The following is an 18,348-nucleotide window of genomic DNA, read 5'->3' as shown; positions in this document are numbered from 1 at the left end:
TTGTGTGATTGAGTCACAGTCTTGATGCAGTCAAAACACAGGCTGAAACGTTCAGATTTTGGCAACACTTCTCTCCCTTTTACAAGTGGAAAGTCATTGCAGACGAATTTATTGATGTAAAAATGTACAGCTGCCTAGTAGAATCAGATTACGCAGAGGGAACTCAAATCTGATTTGAAGCATAAAGCTTAAACTATAAGCATTATGCTGCAGAAATTGACTGGCTGACTTCAGATTGGAGAAGCAAACGTCACTCTTCGATATTCAGGATATGCATATGTGTGATGAGGTTTGAAAGGGACGGCTTTAAGGCAAACCTAACTTTGTCTTTTCATTCCTGGATATGACAGAGCTACCATTCATATTATAAATGCCCTGTGCGACAATGGTGATATGAAAGATTTATATTTGATGTTTTGGTGCTAAGCAGCCTTCGCTCTGACGTGTCAGTCAAACACAATCTCCAAAGCTCCTTTCTTTCTACATGGGATTGCTGTTTTAAAGTTTGCATCTGTAAGGGTCGTGCTCTTTTCGGTGTTCGTGCTCAGCGGCTTTCGGTGCTCCAGGAAAAGAGAACGCGCCACAGGAAATTTCAGAGAGAGCTCCCAGACTGCAGGTGGTTAAAGGTGCGACTGTAAGCGAACAGTATCACTACTGTGTGGGATTATTCGGTGCCGCAGAGTTTCAAAGACGACATTTGTTTATATGAAAATGACAGAACTCTGCGAGCGAAACCAAGAACAAGCACCTTAACTTGGCTGTAATGAGGTAAAATCATACAGCACGAAACCATACTAAGATGAAAGAAAAAGCACTTTCTACCTCTCTACAGCTCCTGCCTTTTTAAAACCCACCCACGAGCCAAAGTGTTGCAGAGACAGTAAAGTATAACTATCCAGCACTATATTTGGATGGCTAGCTTTCATTACATCATTTATAACTCATTGTCAGCTTCTTTTCAATCATATTTCCTGTTCTGAATATCTCTTAGTCTACCTGTCAGACACACACAGATTAGTGCTTCAGCAAAAACACGGTAAATGTCTGCAATGTAATGAAGGAGAAAGTCAGCCAGTGTTTTTTATAGCCCATGAGGCTTTTCAGTTTGCATGTCAGCTGATATTGGCAGTTTTTGCAGGCGGGAGGTATTAAAAAAAAAACTTGTGCTCCTTGTAAAGTGTTTATTTTGGTCATGAGAAAGAGAAAGCACAGTGAGTAAAATAGAGTTGTAAGACTAATTCAAAGAGAGAGCAGCCGTCCTTAGCATTACTTTAAATTAGTATTCATATATGCAGCAGGTGTAGAAATTATGATTAGTTATGACACATTGTACTTGATTCTGACCCTGTGCTTTGGCTCGTCTTTTACGTCACTCCTCCACCCTTGGATTTGGCAGAAAGTACATCATCGTTGTAGAAAAAAAACGTGCATTTTATAAATCAAGTCCAAAAATAAAGCTTAACTGAAATGAACTTGTGTTTTGGTCACCACATACACGTTTCCCTTTAATAAATAATTTAGAACATTTCAGTATGGCAAAGAAATAAACTGTAAGTCATGGAGCGGCTGCCATCACCTCTGGATTAGTTACCAAAACGTACAGTTACCTTGTGTAAAAGTGCTTTAACCATTTTTAACCAATTTCGAGTCCATGGGTGAGTCGGCCTGCGTACAGTAGGATCTATTAGCACTCGGTTCAATATGGAGAATGTTGTCAGCCGCCCCCTGGCTGCAAACATCTTAAAAGCACACAAATCACCATTTACTGTACATTTTTAAATATTTACATCCTCAAGAGAAAAATGATGTGGTTTTTTTTTTGTTTGTTTGTTTTTTTTAAGGGGATGGAGTCCAACACATTTGCCATTTTATTAGCAAAGTGTAACATATTTACAAAAAGAAGGGCACAGCTAAAGTCATGAATTGTTCGATTTCTTCATGTGGGACCAGAAGCAGAGGGGCTCTGTGTGCCTTACAAAAGCGCTTGGCAAGTCACCCCGCTCTTTCCTGGGAGGTCAGGGCTCCTGCTAAATGAAATACTCCTTTTGGTTTTCACTGGGAGCACTCTGAGAGTCCACCTCGCTGCTGAACGGGAACTCGTGGCCTTCTTCTGGCTGTGCTGCTTTGACTTCTCGGTTTCTATAAGTCTCTTTTCGGCTGCAGATGAATCTGGCCATTATCCCCAAGGCAGACACAGTAAGAAAGACCACCACGGCGATCACCCCTGAACAAAACAAAACACAGAACTCACTCGCGTGAATGTGACCGGTGTTGTTGACTTTCTGCAGGTCACTTTATTTTACGATTAAGAGAAAACACGTGAGAAGATGAAAACCCCTCCCACGTCCAAATGCAACGTCTGAAGATTTTGAACACTGGACATCAGGTCGCAGCTTTTATTAAGTGAGTAACACTATTGCTACTGGTGAAAATGGATTATTTACACGTTGGGAACAAATCATGTTCTGGTGAGAAACAATCAATGTAAACTACACATGGCACTGAAGTATAGCGCTGGAAGCAAGAAGGAACAACTCTGGCTGCACTAAGTTAAACTAGCACCCACAATGTGGCAAACTGTTTTAAGTAATCTGTACAGAAACAGATACTAAAATTGCAGTTGGTACTTTTAGGAGAAGTTACTGTACTGCAGGTTTCTTGGTCAGATTTTAAGTATCAAACTATGGGTTTAAACGGTACATTACTGCAAACATGTGTAGCTACTGTGGATTTCTATAGGACATAACTGCTTGGCCATGTTCAAACAGGCTCACAGACTTTAAACTGAGACAGAATAACCGAGGGATAAACACAAAATCCTTGTAGCTGTGTTTCCTATGAAATATTTGAACCTGAGCTACACCTAGAACAACAACAACAACAAAAAAAAAATGTGTGAAAGAATGTAACAGCCATGGGTTAAAACATATTCTCAAAATCCTCCATGTACAAGTAAACGTGCACTGAATACTGTACTAAACACTGTATCTAACCGATTAATAGCACAATATGAGACATTTCACATTTCAGGTCAGTAACGTAACTTAATTCCTCATTGATGAAAGTACAGATGCACTGCTGTGTATTTTAGTTTTCTACATTGTTTTATGAAATTGATATTCATGGAACGTTCCTCACATGTGAATGATGAAATTTGGAAGATTAAACTCTGGTCTCTGTGTCTTAATTTAATTCAATGGGTATTGTCATGGGACTGTGTGTGTTTTTGTCACAATTCACCCTTTTTCAACTAAACCTAAAATAGGTTGGTTTTTTAATAAGCCAACATCAATTATTTGTCTACAGAAAGTGTCACTGAGGTACCAGTTTGTACTTTTTGTTGGATACATTAAGTTCACTCTGTGTTGGTACAGACAACATGTCCTACACGTTCTCCTCATATGAACATAAATTCTAAGGGGATTGTGTGATGTTTCCATGAATGTTTCACTTCTGTCTTTACCTGACAACGGTTGAAACAAGAGGACAGTATCTTCTCTCTCTCTCTCTCTCTTACGTCGCTTTATGGCCATTGAGTAGATTTTACCCCACATAGAGCCACAATGTAAAATACAGAAAAGGAGGAGACAAAGAGAGGCCTCCAGCCGACTTGGTGGTGTTTGGTTTTGATCAAGTGGAAATTATCTTAACAGGCAACAACTACTAAGCAACAAGTGTGAGTTGATATGACTCCCTGCAGTGTTAGTGCTTGTTGGAAAAAACTACACAACTACTACTTTTACCTCTAATGGTGGTGCTACTGTAGGGGATTGGCTATAGGATCATTAAACTCAGGAGGATTTATTTCCATTTGGGGTATGAATAAGCCAAGCAAAGTTCATGGTAATATTTTATGTTGTTTTACTTCTTGTGTACACTGCAGCTTTTAGTTAAATACAAGGGATATTAATAAAAAGTTCCATGTGAAAGATGAAAGTCTGAAGATTTAATCAGACCATTTCTGTCCTTTATTGTGTGTTAATTAAAGCACGCAGTAATATTGTCTTCACATTTCAGAAGAGCAGTCATAAATGAATGTGTATTGTTCTGGGACAATGTGGGTTTTGCCTCAACTCACCCTGCTGACATTTTCATCCAAATCTAAAATGGCACAGAGCAAACTGTCAAACGCTAAAGCAATAACTGAGACTTTTCTGTGATTAAAGACCGTTTCTTGTTGCTATGTAACAAAAAGTCAATATGCGTTTTTTTTTTTTTTTTTTTAAAGCGCTGTTTTTGCAAACAGAGGCCATTTCTTTTACGTAAGCTTCTAGCTCTCTTTGGAAAAGCTAAATCAATTTGAAAGATGAAATATGATGTGGCCAAGTTAGGTGGTGCGTTAAAGTGGTTGTATAATGGAAACCCATGTTTAAATACCACTGTCAGCTTAAATCCAGAATCTTTATACACTGCTTCTTTTTCCAGGTTTAGCCTACATTAGCAAAACTACTTCTTCCTCTAAAGGTAGGTTCAGTAATAGTTGTATTATTTCAGTCTAACCCACCACTTCAGTATCTCTTTTGCTTTTCCACAGCACAGTGTTGGACTATTTCTATAGTACGTGATATTCTATAGTAGAGGTTTGAGACAATTATACTTTATTAAACAATTTTCATTCCTGCTTAGGTGGACTGCTTTACCTCCAATTAGAGCGGAGTCACTCCTGATCGCGTTGACCAAAGGTTGACCTGGATCCACTGAACTAGGTTGCTCTGCAGAGACGAAGAAAATTAATTAAGAAAAAGGCAGAAATGGAATCAAGAAAGAGAAGCCAAAAGGTTAACTACAGAGTGGAGAAAGAAGGTAGATCAAATAATAGAGAGAGAGAGAGAGAGAGTACAGTACAAAGGAAAAATGTGACATAAAATAACAAAGGAAGAGGTAAATGAGTTTAGAGACAGATGAGGGTGAAGGTAGAGTGAGACTGAAAACCATCCCTCAGTGCAGACAGGGCTTTTTGAAAGGCTCAGCACAACCTCAAAGGAGTTCACTACAATTTTCTGACTAATCTCATCAGTCGCTGCGCCATCACTCAGTCTGCTTACTGAACACTATGTTTAATGAGCCCGTACCAAGTCTAATGAACAGCTGGAAGAACAATATCGAAGACATACCACACAGAAGGAGGAGAGAGGATACACGGGGTGATCCCTGTTCTTTGTACCTGATAAGGGGTGTGTGGTTTCTGCTGCATAGGGATTGGCTGGAGAGGAGGAACCGCAGCTCGACTGGGTCAGTGGGCCGGTGACAATAACAGGGCTGTCAGGGCGCAGCAGAGCAGCTTTCAGAGGAGTGATGGAGTTAAAGCGGACAGCCGACAGACAGCCGGTGAAGCCAAGAGAGGCCAGCCCGGCCAGCTCTGCATCTAGCTCGTCGGGCTCTGAACACAGGGGACGAAACGTTATCAGCAAGATCCAATTGCACACCCAACACTTAACCAGTGACGATTATTTATCCTGCAAAAAATAATCATTAATTTTGAGGAGACCCTGTTTTTAATAAGCAGCCGCTTTATATTCTCTAGAGTCTAGTAGTGGAAATGATGTTTTATTGGCAACTTGGCAAATAAAAACGAGGCATTAGACATGGCATAAAAATGTCAAAAACATAATGTTCCAACATAATTACTTCTCTGTGTACACTAGTAGTGTTCATTGCCAGTGACGGCAGGTTTTCCATCGAAAACCCATTTTTAATTGTATTTTTCGTCAATAATATGAGACTCCACATACTGTATTAGGCACTTTACACACACGCATCAAAGCTGAATTGACTTCTAATGCAAAGCCAACAGTCTCCAGTGCTGCTGAAACATGTAGTCGCTTGTGCTCTGAAAACTGTGTTTTTCTACATTTTTGTAGGAAATGTAGCCTTGATCAGTGGATCATTTGCAAGTGGGTAAATAAACGATAAGCAACAGCTGCAGTGATGCTGCACATCAAGTCCTCAGTGAGGTCCAAACTTTATTGCTGCTGTGTGTAAAAGTGCTTGGGAGAAGGAGCCGTGTACACCATGAAATCAGTTTTAAATGGCAGTTTGCTTGGCTTTTTAATGAGCCCGCACCAATTTGTTGCCAATACCGAAAGTAAAAGCCAGCGTCACTGAATTATCTTTTTTGTACTTTATGAGGATAAAGTGCACAGTACTTTACATGTTAGTACAGACAACGTGTCCTTCACTTTCTCTTAATCTGAATATAAATTCTAAGGGGATTGTGTGATGTTTCCAAAGATGTTTCAATCAATTTATTGATTTGCTTTGTGTTTCCTTTTCTGTCTTATAATATAATATTTTAATACTACAATTTGTTTTTAGACTGGGTAGCTCAATTGTGGACTGGGTAGCTATTTGGGGCGGATCATTAAAGTCACGAGAATGTTTTCCCTTTGAGGTATGGATTTCATGGTAACCTTTTATGTAAATATATTTCTTGTGAACAATTGCAGGTTTTGGTTAAATAAGTCTTACTGAGAGCAAATGTCTGAGAGGTCCCAAAAACAGTAGGATTCATCCTTAAGACATATGCTACAACTAAAGTTTGTAAGAAATCACAAATGTGTACAAAGCTCTTTAAAGATCGTGCCAGTTTTCTCACTCCTTGCTAATGTACTAATATCAGCATTGTTTGTGACAGCGGGTGTTAAATGAAATCTTCAGTAGCTATAAATGTCAGTATGAACCACAATTATTCCTGCACTGCAATTCGATAGCATAGCACATCTAAGAGAAGAACAACTTTTTACCACAAAACCAGGACACTGCAGAGTCCTGGACTCTGGCTGGAGACCGTTTCCAATTCAATGGGATCTTCCGACCAGCATGAAATAATTTGACTTTGAATTATATCCTGCCCATTTGCATATCTATAGGCTGCCCTGCAAGATGGGGGCAACGACTGAGGTTATAGAGTTAAAACCGATTAAGCAGTAGATTGTCTGTCTGGCAGTGCATTAGCATATTGTATGTTATCTCTACATTTCACTTTTCTACTTAATTAAAATACATGCAGGTGGGGAATTTGTCTCCGAGGTGTTGGTAGGAAAAACAATTTTGCCTAACTCAGCATGCACGCTCACGTTTTACTAGTCGTCAACAGTAGTTACAGCCAGATCTTTTACTTTAATTAACAGTAGCAATAACACAGAATAGAAATACTTATAGCTATAAAGTGTACTTAGTATTAGTATTAAAATATATTACAATTAGAGGTATTCATTATGCAGAATTACACTTTTTTTTAATAATTTATACAATATTATTTCGTTTTTTTAATATTCATGCATCCACTTGTAATCACTTTTATGCTGAATCAGGTAAATGTGCAGCTAATTTAAACTTTTGTTGTACAGCTTGGTAGATTGTAAATTTGCCCCCAGGATCAATAAAATATTATATTACCCTCACATATAATGATACACTATAATTTTGTAGATTAATTTTTTGCAATTTTAAGTAACTTGGGAGCTACGCAGGGCCAAGAGAAGAGAGCTTAATGTGGACCCAAGGAAGCAACTGATGTTACTGGAACACAATAAAAGGACAATTGACTGAGGTCAAATTCGGGGAAGACCAGTCAGGGGAAGCTTGTGAGCATCGGAATTCAAAATATCCACCTGGTGGTGGAATTTTGAAAGTATGGGTGGAAAGCGCTGGTATGAGCCCAGTGAGGTGGGCTGCAGGGTCTTTACACCAGACAACAGTCTGATCAGAAGGGTGCAGGAAAGCAGAGCCACCAAGTGTCTGTGGATCCAGACGGGGAACACGCAGGAAGTACTTGGACACATGCTGGTAAAACCCAGGTAAAACATATGTCTGGAAATCTAAGATACTGAATCAAATCTATGAAACTAATTTTTCTGACAGAGGATTATCCAGCACTGTTTTCCAAACAATAGTCTAAAATCTAAAACTAGTGAGACAAGATCCCAAAATGTGAAATGCCTCTTCACTAAGATGGATCTGGATATCTGTGTGAGCTCACAGTGACAGCACTGGCCTTGTACCAAACAACTGAAGATCACTGTCCACCTCCTCCCAGCTGCTGTCCTTTAACTTCACCTCCCACTGTGTTGCCAGCATTCTGTCCCCGCAACCTCCCTGTCTCCCTGAGAGCATCGGTGTCTCTCCATTCTTTCCTGGTTCATTAGTTAGGCTGATGGATGACAGGGCTGGCAGGGAGTGACAGTGTATCAACTATCCGGCTGCCTCTCTGATACTGATATGACTCAGTCCCCTGGCTCAGCAGAGGGAAGGCTGTGTCACAGACTAACATGTCCCGGGTCATCACCCAACAACAGGAAGGAAGGAGCACAACCTGAAAACAGCACAAGCATCACTTTATATCAGTTTCTTTCATGTGAACTAAATTCTGATTTGTGTTTCATTATCAAAATCTTTAGTCTTCCAGGAGTTACAAGGCTAAAATGTGTGTGTGTGTGTGTGTGTGTGTGTGTGTGTGTGTGCGCGCAGCTTCCACGCTTGTCAACCTCTCCAGTTCAACATTTGGAGTATTCAATAGTTTTTTATGGATTGTTGTTCTGTTTCTGATTGTGCTTATTGATTTAGCTTCTTGCTGATTCCTGGTTCGTGGGGCAGACGGATCCTACACAGGATGATTGGATTTATGTGAGGCTCAATGTTCTGCCAAGCAAATAAAGGTTCAACTGTATTGTCCGACTTCCTGCTTTAGCTCGACCCTGTCGTCAGCAGCTGAGACTTATTGGTGGTTATGCTGAATCGCAGGGTGCTGACTCCAATCTTCTAAGTAATTTGCTCTTTTCAGTCTTTCCTCATTACCATACAAAGTGAAGTTATTACCATTGCAGCTGTCTGAAGCCCTGCTCAGATAGACAGACGTAACTGCTGTGTTACTCACACTTCGATAACACAGATAAAAGTTCACCTACATACAGTTTACTGCATTTTCCTGAACTTCTGCATTAGTGAAGAAAACAACGCCATTTACACAGACTCTTCAACCTCCCATATGTCTCCATAATGCATCTAATGCCACATAACTGAGACTTAAGTGGGCGGCTCCACCTTGAGTGATTCCTAAGGTTGTTCTTATCTTGCATCCCAGCAGTGAAGTGCTCTCTATGTGGCAATTTGAATATGGATGTCAACTTGTTTTAAAACGCGCCACAGCTGAGATGCTCAGACTGCAGCTTCCCCTCTGGACCACCTAACACGATGAACAGGAAAAACAACGACGAGCTCCAGAACAATGTTTTGTTGCAAACGTCTCAATGCTGTTATTCAAATGAGTCTAAGTGCCTCAGAGAGCCTCACTTACCCTGCACTCTGCCCAGAATGAGCGATTTGATACTGTGGAAGTCCACTTCAGATGTCAAGTTGAAATCCTCCCTGGCGTTCTGGTCAATCTAAAAGTTAATACATGTCACATCTGAACAGGTATAAGCTTTGCAAGCAGAATGTAAAGTGCACGAGGGTAAATTGTTACATTTTTAAACAAGTCTGCTATTTAAAAAAAACTAACACATGGCTGCAAATGAAATGAACATGAACACATATCTAGACACTTGATCACCAGACGGATCTGCATATTTAAATGGGACTCAACACCAAAGCTAGAAACCAATAGACCTGTGAGATGCTGTGGTTCACAGTAGCTGAGCGACTAAGTAGAGCAGATTGGGTGGTAAATGACTCACACAGACACACCCTTTATAATAAAACAGAGGAGGCTGTGATGTATTGCTTGCAAACAAAGAGATTTGGGCTTTAGTGAACCATTTATCAATAAGACATCTGCTAATGTGGATCAACCAGAGACCTAATGGAGCCACAGAAAATGGAGGACCACAAAAGTAGTTTAAACACAGAGGAAATGTTGCATTTATAGATTTTTATTTTATTTCGTGGTCAGCAGTGTTTTTCGGATGTTGTTCAGGCAACATTTTGAAAGCCCAACATCAACATAAGACGTTGTTTAATAAAACTGCAGTGTGTAACTTTTTTTGGTGCTGCAGAAATATGTTAAGCACCTCTCTACACAAAGATATGTTATGCATGCATAACATATCTTTGTGTAGAGAGGTGCTTGCAAAGCCTCTTATGACACAGACTCAGAGAACAGCACACAAATATAATGACGTTAACTCTCAATGGTTTTTATAGCAAGGCTTCTAACCAATCAGAGAAGGCCACAACCAGATTTATAAAAGCTGCATATTGTGGCTTTTTACGTAATTTGGTGGATATAGGTCTCTAAAGCTCAGGTCTTATTATTAATTAAAACTGCGAGCTTATTTTCTGTGGTGTGTGGCTCTGTGGATCAGTCAGGCGTGTTTGAGCTGACACCTAAATGCCAAAATTGGTCCCATTCTCATACCTGTGGATCAGATCTGATCATACTTAATTCATTTCTTTTCAGGATGTAGACAGTTCGTGATTGGATCTATTGAGTTGCAGACGCTCTTGTGCACATCATATTTCTTTTTCATCAGAGTTTGGACCATGATGGCACAGAATGCAATTAAGCTGGCTGATTACTTTCCTGTACACATGATGCACAGTGCTACACAGGAAGCAGCCATCAGTTTCAATTAAAGACACGAGAGTGAGCATCGGCCTCCAGTAGTGTTCATGCAACGTATTAGCTTCCTGATGCAACACGGTGCTGTTTATTTAACAAAGTACTGCACTGTGAACTGTTAAAGGTATATACAGCATCTCCAGTTGTTTGGTACCCCACCATTTCTTTTTTGCAACATCGTTTGATTGTGCACCCAAAAGAAAGCCCTGCTTTTGGTGACCAATGCAACACTGTGAACCGTGTGTGTGGGTGTGTGTGTGTGTGTGTACCTGAACAGAGACGGCATCTGCCAGTCTCCTGATGGTTACTGTGTGCAGATGTCCATCAGCCAAGTCCGTGACTTTGCACTTTAACACCTCGACATCTCTGCTGCTGTGCAACTTGTACCTCAGCTCCAGCTCATCTTCACAAACACAAAACAACACTTACATTATAGTACGAGCAAACAATATCGGGTTAGATTTCATATAGTAATCTAAACCCAAATGTTGACTACAGAAAACAAACTGCTCATATTGTGAACAACGAAAAACAAATTGTTGATATCTGCAGAAATATCTATTTCTGCAGCTTGGTTTAAAGTACCCGAATCAGTATCAGTCAACTTTGCTCTGTTTGGCTGAGGCCAGGTTAAACCATTCAGCTCAACTATTTCCACATTCTTGCTTTAGGGATTTTAAAGACCTGAATTCACTCCTCCCATGAAGAAGCATTTCACACAGATGTAGGCAGCAGCTGGCGAAGTAAGAAGCTACAAGCTATTTAATACGGTGCTAAAACACTCCATGATATAAAATTAATTCCCCAATTTTACAGTGTTACACTTAAGATCCTCTGCAGCACTTTACAGATGAGCAGAGATGATAGCAAATCTTTCTTATATATACATAATACTTAATGCACTATGAATTTTTCAGCATAGTCAACAAAAGGATCTTTTTAAAAAAAATATTTGTTAATAGGAAGCAATGCCGCTATTATAAGAGGACATCTTGAAACTAAAATAAGCCTTTGAGTGGGCACAGGGGGTTTCAGGCTCTCAGAGAGCCAGTTTTAAAGTTTTCTGAGTTTTCTGTTACTGCAAAACAGAAACGTGAGAAAGGTCTTAGAAAGGACTTTTTGGACCATTCAAGAGAAACCACTTATTGGGGTTTAACTGGATACTTCAGCAAGAGTGCAGAAACCCGATGACAACCTGATTTACATTTGCACTCCTGCTTTCTCACAGTTATAAAAGCCTAAAAGCCTTTCTAAAATCAGACTTTATAAGATTTCTTTCATTTATACACAAAGGTATATTTCTCCTAACATCTTCAATGATACATTTTCAGCATTTCCTGCACAAGCTTAACCTTAAGTGCATCCAATTTGACCATATGTGGAACAATTATTAATTATTTTGAGCGAATACAAAAAAAAAAAAAAAAAAAAAAAAAAAAAAAGCTATTTGAGCCTGATCACCATGATCATTGATAAGCACGGCCAGGTTTTCCCTGAAGAAAGAGTTGATGTACAGCAGCAGAGCAGGACTCTGGCTTGTTCTGAAGCTCATGGAGATATTTTCCCCTCTCAGTGTCATGTCAGAATAGATGGAGGAAGGCCAAGCGCTGTTGTTTCTGTTCAGTTCATACGATTCCTTCAGCATGTAGGCGATGGATGTTGTAGATTTAAAGCTGGCTGCAACCTCTGAAAGAGAGAATCAATGGCTTGTGTCAGTAGTGAAGTTGACTAATACCTCTATATTGTACTGTACAGTAAATGTTGCATCTGCAATGAGGAACTGTTGTGCCACTGTTAACAGAGGCAAGAGGAGGGAAACAAAGGATCAGCTTGTCTTTGTAAGCTTGCATCTGATGCTATTTTTAACATACTGGTAGTACAGGGCCAAAAAACATTTAATGGATTTCTCAGAAAAGACAAAAGCCAAGTGAAAAACTGATCAGCACATTCTTAACCAAACTGATTCATTGTTTTCTTAAAGTTTAACAATACAGTAAACCAAAGTTCTGTAGTAATGCTTGACTTTGACAGTATGGGAACTTTTAACACGCTCTCCAACAAGCTCTTGATGCATCACATGGGGGGCTAGAAGGGTCCTTAAAGATCACCCTCGTGCTTTCCTTTCAGGTCAGGACGGACTCATCGTGACCCACTCACAACGAGTGTCGTGAGGACGAACCGTGCAGGCAGTGAAGCAGACAGCGAGTCAGGGTCAGTGTAATGACGGATCCTCTTCGGTCTAATCTTTGCTCTTTTCTCCTCATTTAGGAACCAGGACAAAATACAATAGTTCATGATACTTGTTTTGTAAAGCCTATACATCAAATGCCCTTTGGTTTTAAAACAATCACACATTAGCTTGTTTTCTACTTCTTTGAATGTTGTATTTCCTTCTCAAGTTGTCTAAAAGAACGTATGGTATATAAACACAGAAATAAATATTAGTAACAACATTTTCTTAGTGAGGATGCTGTTTTTTTTCCTGCAGTAGCCTCAATGCGTAGCCCTCAGGTGCACGTTCATCACTCCTTTTTACAGGACTGGTATTTTAAATGTCAGCTGGAAACATGAAACGATCAACGCATGAAGTTTGTGCTAGCTACAGCTAATAAACTGATGACGATTTGTTAACTTATTAGCTGTCAAAATAACTTGATGTCGTCACTGGGAAATTTGAGTAATAAACCTGCCAAACTCCCTAGAATGTGAGTGATGGGTGTGTTATTCCTCTGACGTCTACCTAATGCATCACTGTCTGTGACAGACTGTCAAACAAATTTCTTTGGAGAGCCTCCGCTTAGTGCGCACGTACTAAACCGCTAAAGTAAAAATGCAAAAGGCCTAAGCTTTGTCTTTGGGAGGAAACCCACGCACGCAGAGGGAGAACATGTAGATTCAAACCAGGGACCTTCTAGCTGTAAAGCAGCAGTGCTTACCACTCCACCGCCGTGCTGCCACTGGTGGTAAGATCAGTCACAGTATTAGACTGAAAACACATGAGGAAAATACAGGCTCGCTGTGCACGGACAAATACATTTGAGTATGTGTACTATGATATGACAGTGATAGCGGGATACAAAGCTTCATTACGATAGATATCTGACCGAGAGGCAGTGTTACTGAATAACAAAACTTCTATTGCTGTTCTAGTCAAAACCAGCGATGTCTGGAGCAGTGTTTTGGAGTATAGAGTATCACAGTCTGCCTTTGTCATCTCCTGTCCTCTTCATCTCTTATTGACGACAAGAAAATTAAATTCGAGTCAATTTAAAGTTGGAGGAGAGACTTCTCATTATTTTTAAGATTATATCAGACTGTCTCCCACAGGTTTTGTCATCCAGTGTGTCAAATATCAAAATTCATCTGTCAAATATTTTTTGATCTGCGTGGCGGTTGCTGGATAGGGATGTTTCTGAATAGAAATGTCTAGATGTAAAATGTATACAACTAAAATAATATTCAGCTATGATTAAAGTTCGTTTAGCTTTAAACTAAGTCTTATGAAATGAATATTGGTTTAGTCGTGTTTGTTTTAACACCCAAACATGGCGTGTGGTCAGTCTGTTTTTACTGACATTAAAATAGCAATTGTGTCTTTAAAGGGGAGAATATCAAATTTGGCTTGTGTATTTACTGACATGAAGTCTCCCCATGCACGTTTACATGTCTGTACCTTCGTGGCAGAAGGCCCCAGTGTAGGCCGACTGGCCACAGTCACAGGAGAATCCGTTGGCTTTTTCCACACAGCGACCCTGGTTCTGGCAGAGTGAGCCGTAGCTGCTGCAGTGGCCCGGGCAGCCAGGTCGGACCCCTGGGGTAATCTTTGCCCTCTCTTCCAGGTCTAGAGTGATGCCGTTCAGCTGCAGAGAGCGGATGCAGCCTAGAAAGCCTTTCTGTCTGGATGCAGTGCCTCCTGTCAACAAAAACAAGTCATGTACGCGAGTCACTAGCCCTCATAGTCTCTGTCACATGCTATGTCGCCAGTTCTGACGGACCCCAAATAGACCATATAGAGCCTTAAACTCACCTAATCATTTTATGTTCAAGAGCCTTCCGTTCATCTGCCATTATTGCTTTGTATAGTTAGCTCGAAATATTGGCTACAATAAGAATAATTGTCCTTTGGCCAATGTTACTTAAAGGGTTAAACTTATTTCAGCAAGCTTTTGATTTGCAAGGTTCCTTTCGGCTTATCCCATGAGTTCAGGGTCACCACAGCGGATCATTTGACCGCATGTTGACTTTAACAGAGAACTGATGAAATAAATCTTTTTAAACGTCTCCCAAATTGTAATAACTTTAAACGTCATTTGATTTTATTGATGACAGATTCTAAGAAAATGGGCCCCTAGACAAATAATAGCCCCCCCCCTAAAAAGTGTCACCATAGTGGGTCAGTAAGTGGCACCTTACCTTTGCTCCAACAAATCTAAACCTTTTAAGCTTTTTTTTTTTTTTTTTAGCCACACAAAACGAAAGATATGCAGGTAATTTATTTTAACCACAATAGCATGCTGTGCTTGCTCCAGGAGTTAACAGTGTGACGTAACTTCACATTCTGTGTAGATTCAATATTCAACAACTTTAAAATATGAAATATTACCGGTCCGGTAATACAGTGTCTCCATCAGTGGACAGCTCAGTATATTAAAAAGTAACAAAGCACATAATCTTAAAAACAACAGTCACACTCTTCCTGGTTCTGTCTCTAAGACTGTAAATCTAAAGTTGTTTGTCTCGTCCCTGCAGTAAAGTATGGCTAACAGCCACACGTTGCTACCGCAGCACAACAAGACCCCGTCTACTCTGCAGGGCACTTAGACACTGACGCTACTTATATCGCTGCGCTGGCCGTTGATTGGCCAACTGTGTGGCTGATGAGCCATCTGGTATCAGATGATAATCAGTTTTTCCACTAAAAGGCAAGAGGAACAATGTCTTCCTCTCTTCACCTGACAATTAACATCCTAATGCTGCAACCTCTCAGCGTGCACATGAGTTTAGATTTGGCCAAAGGACATTTCTCCTGCAGTTCCAAGCTGGCGACATCGTAGTTTCTATCCACCCATGACAGTTGTCATTGTTCTCGCAGATTGGAATTGGCAGCGTATTACGCTCGCAGTTTAAGTCTGGAAAGGGTTCAAATGTTCAGCTGGAACATCTTTTCCTACCACTAAATCACTAGCCTCGGTGAGACTGTTGTCTCCTTCTGCCGCAAGAGTTATAAAACACAGGCATCACATTAAGAGCGCACTGAGTGGGAAATTTAATTAAGCATCCTCTAAATGACTCAGTGAGGAAAAGTTGAATGAAATAACAGCGCAGCAAACTTACTGTATATTTGAGATTGTTTTTACAATGGTGTGGAATTTCTAGAAAAATACTGATTGTGAATACAGAGAAATCATCAAATGCACTTGGTCTAAAAGGCCAGTGACATTGTTCAGCTTCACCTGTCAATGGACTGTTGTTGGAGTCAAAAGAAATTCATGCGTGACATGATTCCAGCCACTTGTGTTAGAATACAAGAAGTCATATATTGCATTATATATTTCATACGCAAAAGGACATTAAGAGACACATATCTGTTAATGTCAGCCAACACTAACAATATAACAACACATTAATATGAGCATTATTATAACTACTGCTCATATAACGACGTGTGTAACATTGTGTATACAATAGATTTCTTCCTCTGCAATAAATGGGGTTGAACTAGAATAACTTTGTGTCAAATAAATTCACCCAAGGCCATATACTTTCTTATCAAGTTATGTAAGGCAATTTTATACACTACAAATGGGACACACTATTCATAGCAATATAGATGTCTTTGGCTGTATTGTGAATTATGATTTCTCAGATGGGAGGCTGCTAACATTATGGATTAACAATAACAATCTCTGGAGCACGTAGCCTTTCACTTTCCAAAACACGAGAGTCGAGGCACTCAGATGCATATTGCTGTGCTGTAAATCAAGTCAAAAACAAACACACTCTCTCCCTGTCTCGCAGCCGTCCATTTCATAATCCCATCACATTTCCATTCAAGCATATGAATCCCTCTGCATCAGCGGTAAACAACATCCAGAACAGCCCTGCCCATATAAGCAGAATGACTCGTGGTGACTTCTTCCTAGCTGTTCAGAGAGGATTAACATAGTCAGCCAATCAGTGCTCATCTCTCTGCATCTGTCCAATCTAATCATTATTTGTTGGTTGTTGTTGTTTTTGTTTTTTTTTCTTTCAAAACTGTCATTTACGAATGAATGAATAACCACAATATTTGCGGGAAGATAAAGCCTGATAATACAAAATGGATTTTTATCCTGCTCCAATACAGTTCAACAGATAAGAGCGAGAGGTTAAACAGAATTATATATGTCTGTGGAAGAGATGGAATGGAGAGGAGAGTTTGACCCAATGAGTTAGAGGATAAAAAAAGCCATTTTTACTTAACATAAGCAAGTATTATCTAATAAATCTAATAGCCAGCTGAAATGTGAGAGTATGTAAAACCTCAGTTTGCGTCAAAATATTCCATATGTGCACATTAATCTGCGTACACTGTATCTTTTTTTAATGTGAAATGTAATTTTGCAAGTGTGTGGAAATACCAGAAATCTGAAAAACAATCTTTAAAAAAGGATTTGTTCTGCTGCACTGACTGACATCCTTATCCATGACTTATCCATGGAAGAACTGCAGTTGATTTTGATTGGATCCCACAGTTTTCTGCTATAGAAATGCACTAATGCACAAAACACGTCTTTATTCTGGTTACAGTGAAGTGTACTAAAAACATCAGTGGCCAGCCGTTTCAGAAAATTATTTATTAAAAATGAAAAAAGATTAAACTTGTAAATTGAGAATTGGACCTGCAGCTGAGTGAACATAGGAGTTCAGAAAGCACTGAGAGATGGACAAATACATATACACACATAACCCCCATCAGCATGGCATAACACATGGTTATTTATCAAAGACAACTCACCAGGTGTGGCCCCACCCAGCCACCGAGGACAACCTTGGTCCCGGTCCCGAGCCCGGACAAAACAAATGGGAGGGTTGCGGCAGGAAGGGCATCCGGCTTAAAAACACATGCCAAATCAACGTGCGAAACATGTTCCGCTGTGGTGACCCCTGAAGGGACAAGCCCAAAGGCGTTGAAACTGCTGCTCAATGCTCAGAAAGCATCAGTTGAGCATCTCAACACAACCAATACCAACAGCACACATCAAACAGTGCTCACTGCTTCCGAAGCATTTCAGACCAGCTGGGTCATGAAGGACAATGAGGATGAGCTTTAGTGTCATTAGACATATTGTATGCAGATGCCAGCTACTGGTGGTTGAACTCCAACAGCTGCCCATTTGGGACTTGTGAGATGCAACAGCAAAAACTTTTTCTAATAAGACCTGCATAAAGATGTGGTCAAAGAAAGATTAATCTCTGGACTCTCAACATGTACAGTAGGTTTTAGATGTGTGTGTGTGTGTCTGTGTGTGTGTTTAGGCCTGTGATGATATATTGTTTTAAAAATAATTAGAATTTTATGGTGGGGGTTGATGGCACAATGTACGGACTGCCCAGTCCTTAATCTACCTGAATGCCTCACACATGAAATACAATTTGTAGTGTCTCTAAGTGCATCTCATTTCTAAAAGATGCAGTCTTCATACTTTAAAGTAAAACCTGCGCACAAAGGAAAATCAATAGTGCAAGTCACACAGCTGATTCTGATTAAGCCCCCTCTCTTCATTTTTATTGTTTTGGCAACTCATAAT

General features: G+C 40.0%; 1 protein-coding gene across 1 annotated transcript in view; it reads right to left on the bottom strand.

Annotated features, from left to right (window-relative positions):
* Window positions 1-1,167: 1,167 nt before the first annotated feature.
* LOC137132056 (contactin-associated protein-like 4) overlaps window positions 1,168-18,348 on the bottom strand; it is a 101,560-nt gene continuing 84,379 nt past the window's right edge. The window contains exons 18-24 of the mRNA XM_067514098.1: window positions 14,232-14,471; window positions 12,020-12,244; window positions 10,828-10,961; window positions 9,296-9,383; window positions 5,165-5,380; window positions 4,641-4,712; window positions 1,168-2,224 (exon numbers count right to left, since the gene is read on the bottom strand). Coding sequence (XP_067370199.1) covers window positions 2,028-2,224; window positions 4,641-4,712; window positions 5,165-5,380; window positions 9,296-9,383; window positions 10,828-10,961; window positions 12,020-12,244; window positions 14,232-14,471 — 1,172 coding nt within the window. The 3' untranslated portion in view covers window positions 1,168-2,027. The remainder of the gene's footprint in view (window positions 2,225-4,640; window positions 4,713-5,164; window positions 5,381-9,295; window positions 9,384-10,827; window positions 10,962-12,019; window positions 12,245-14,231; window positions 14,472-18,348) is intronic.

This window comes from Channa argus, chromosome 8, assembly GCF_033026475.1.
Source record: "Channa argus isolate prfri chromosome 8, Channa argus male v1.0, whole genome shotgun sequence".
Lineage (NCBI taxonomy): Eukaryota > Metazoa > Chordata > Actinopteri > Anabantiformes > Channidae > Channa > Channa argus.
Note: the sequence above shows the minus strand (reverse complement) of the source record. Positions and strands in the feature narration are given on the sequence as shown.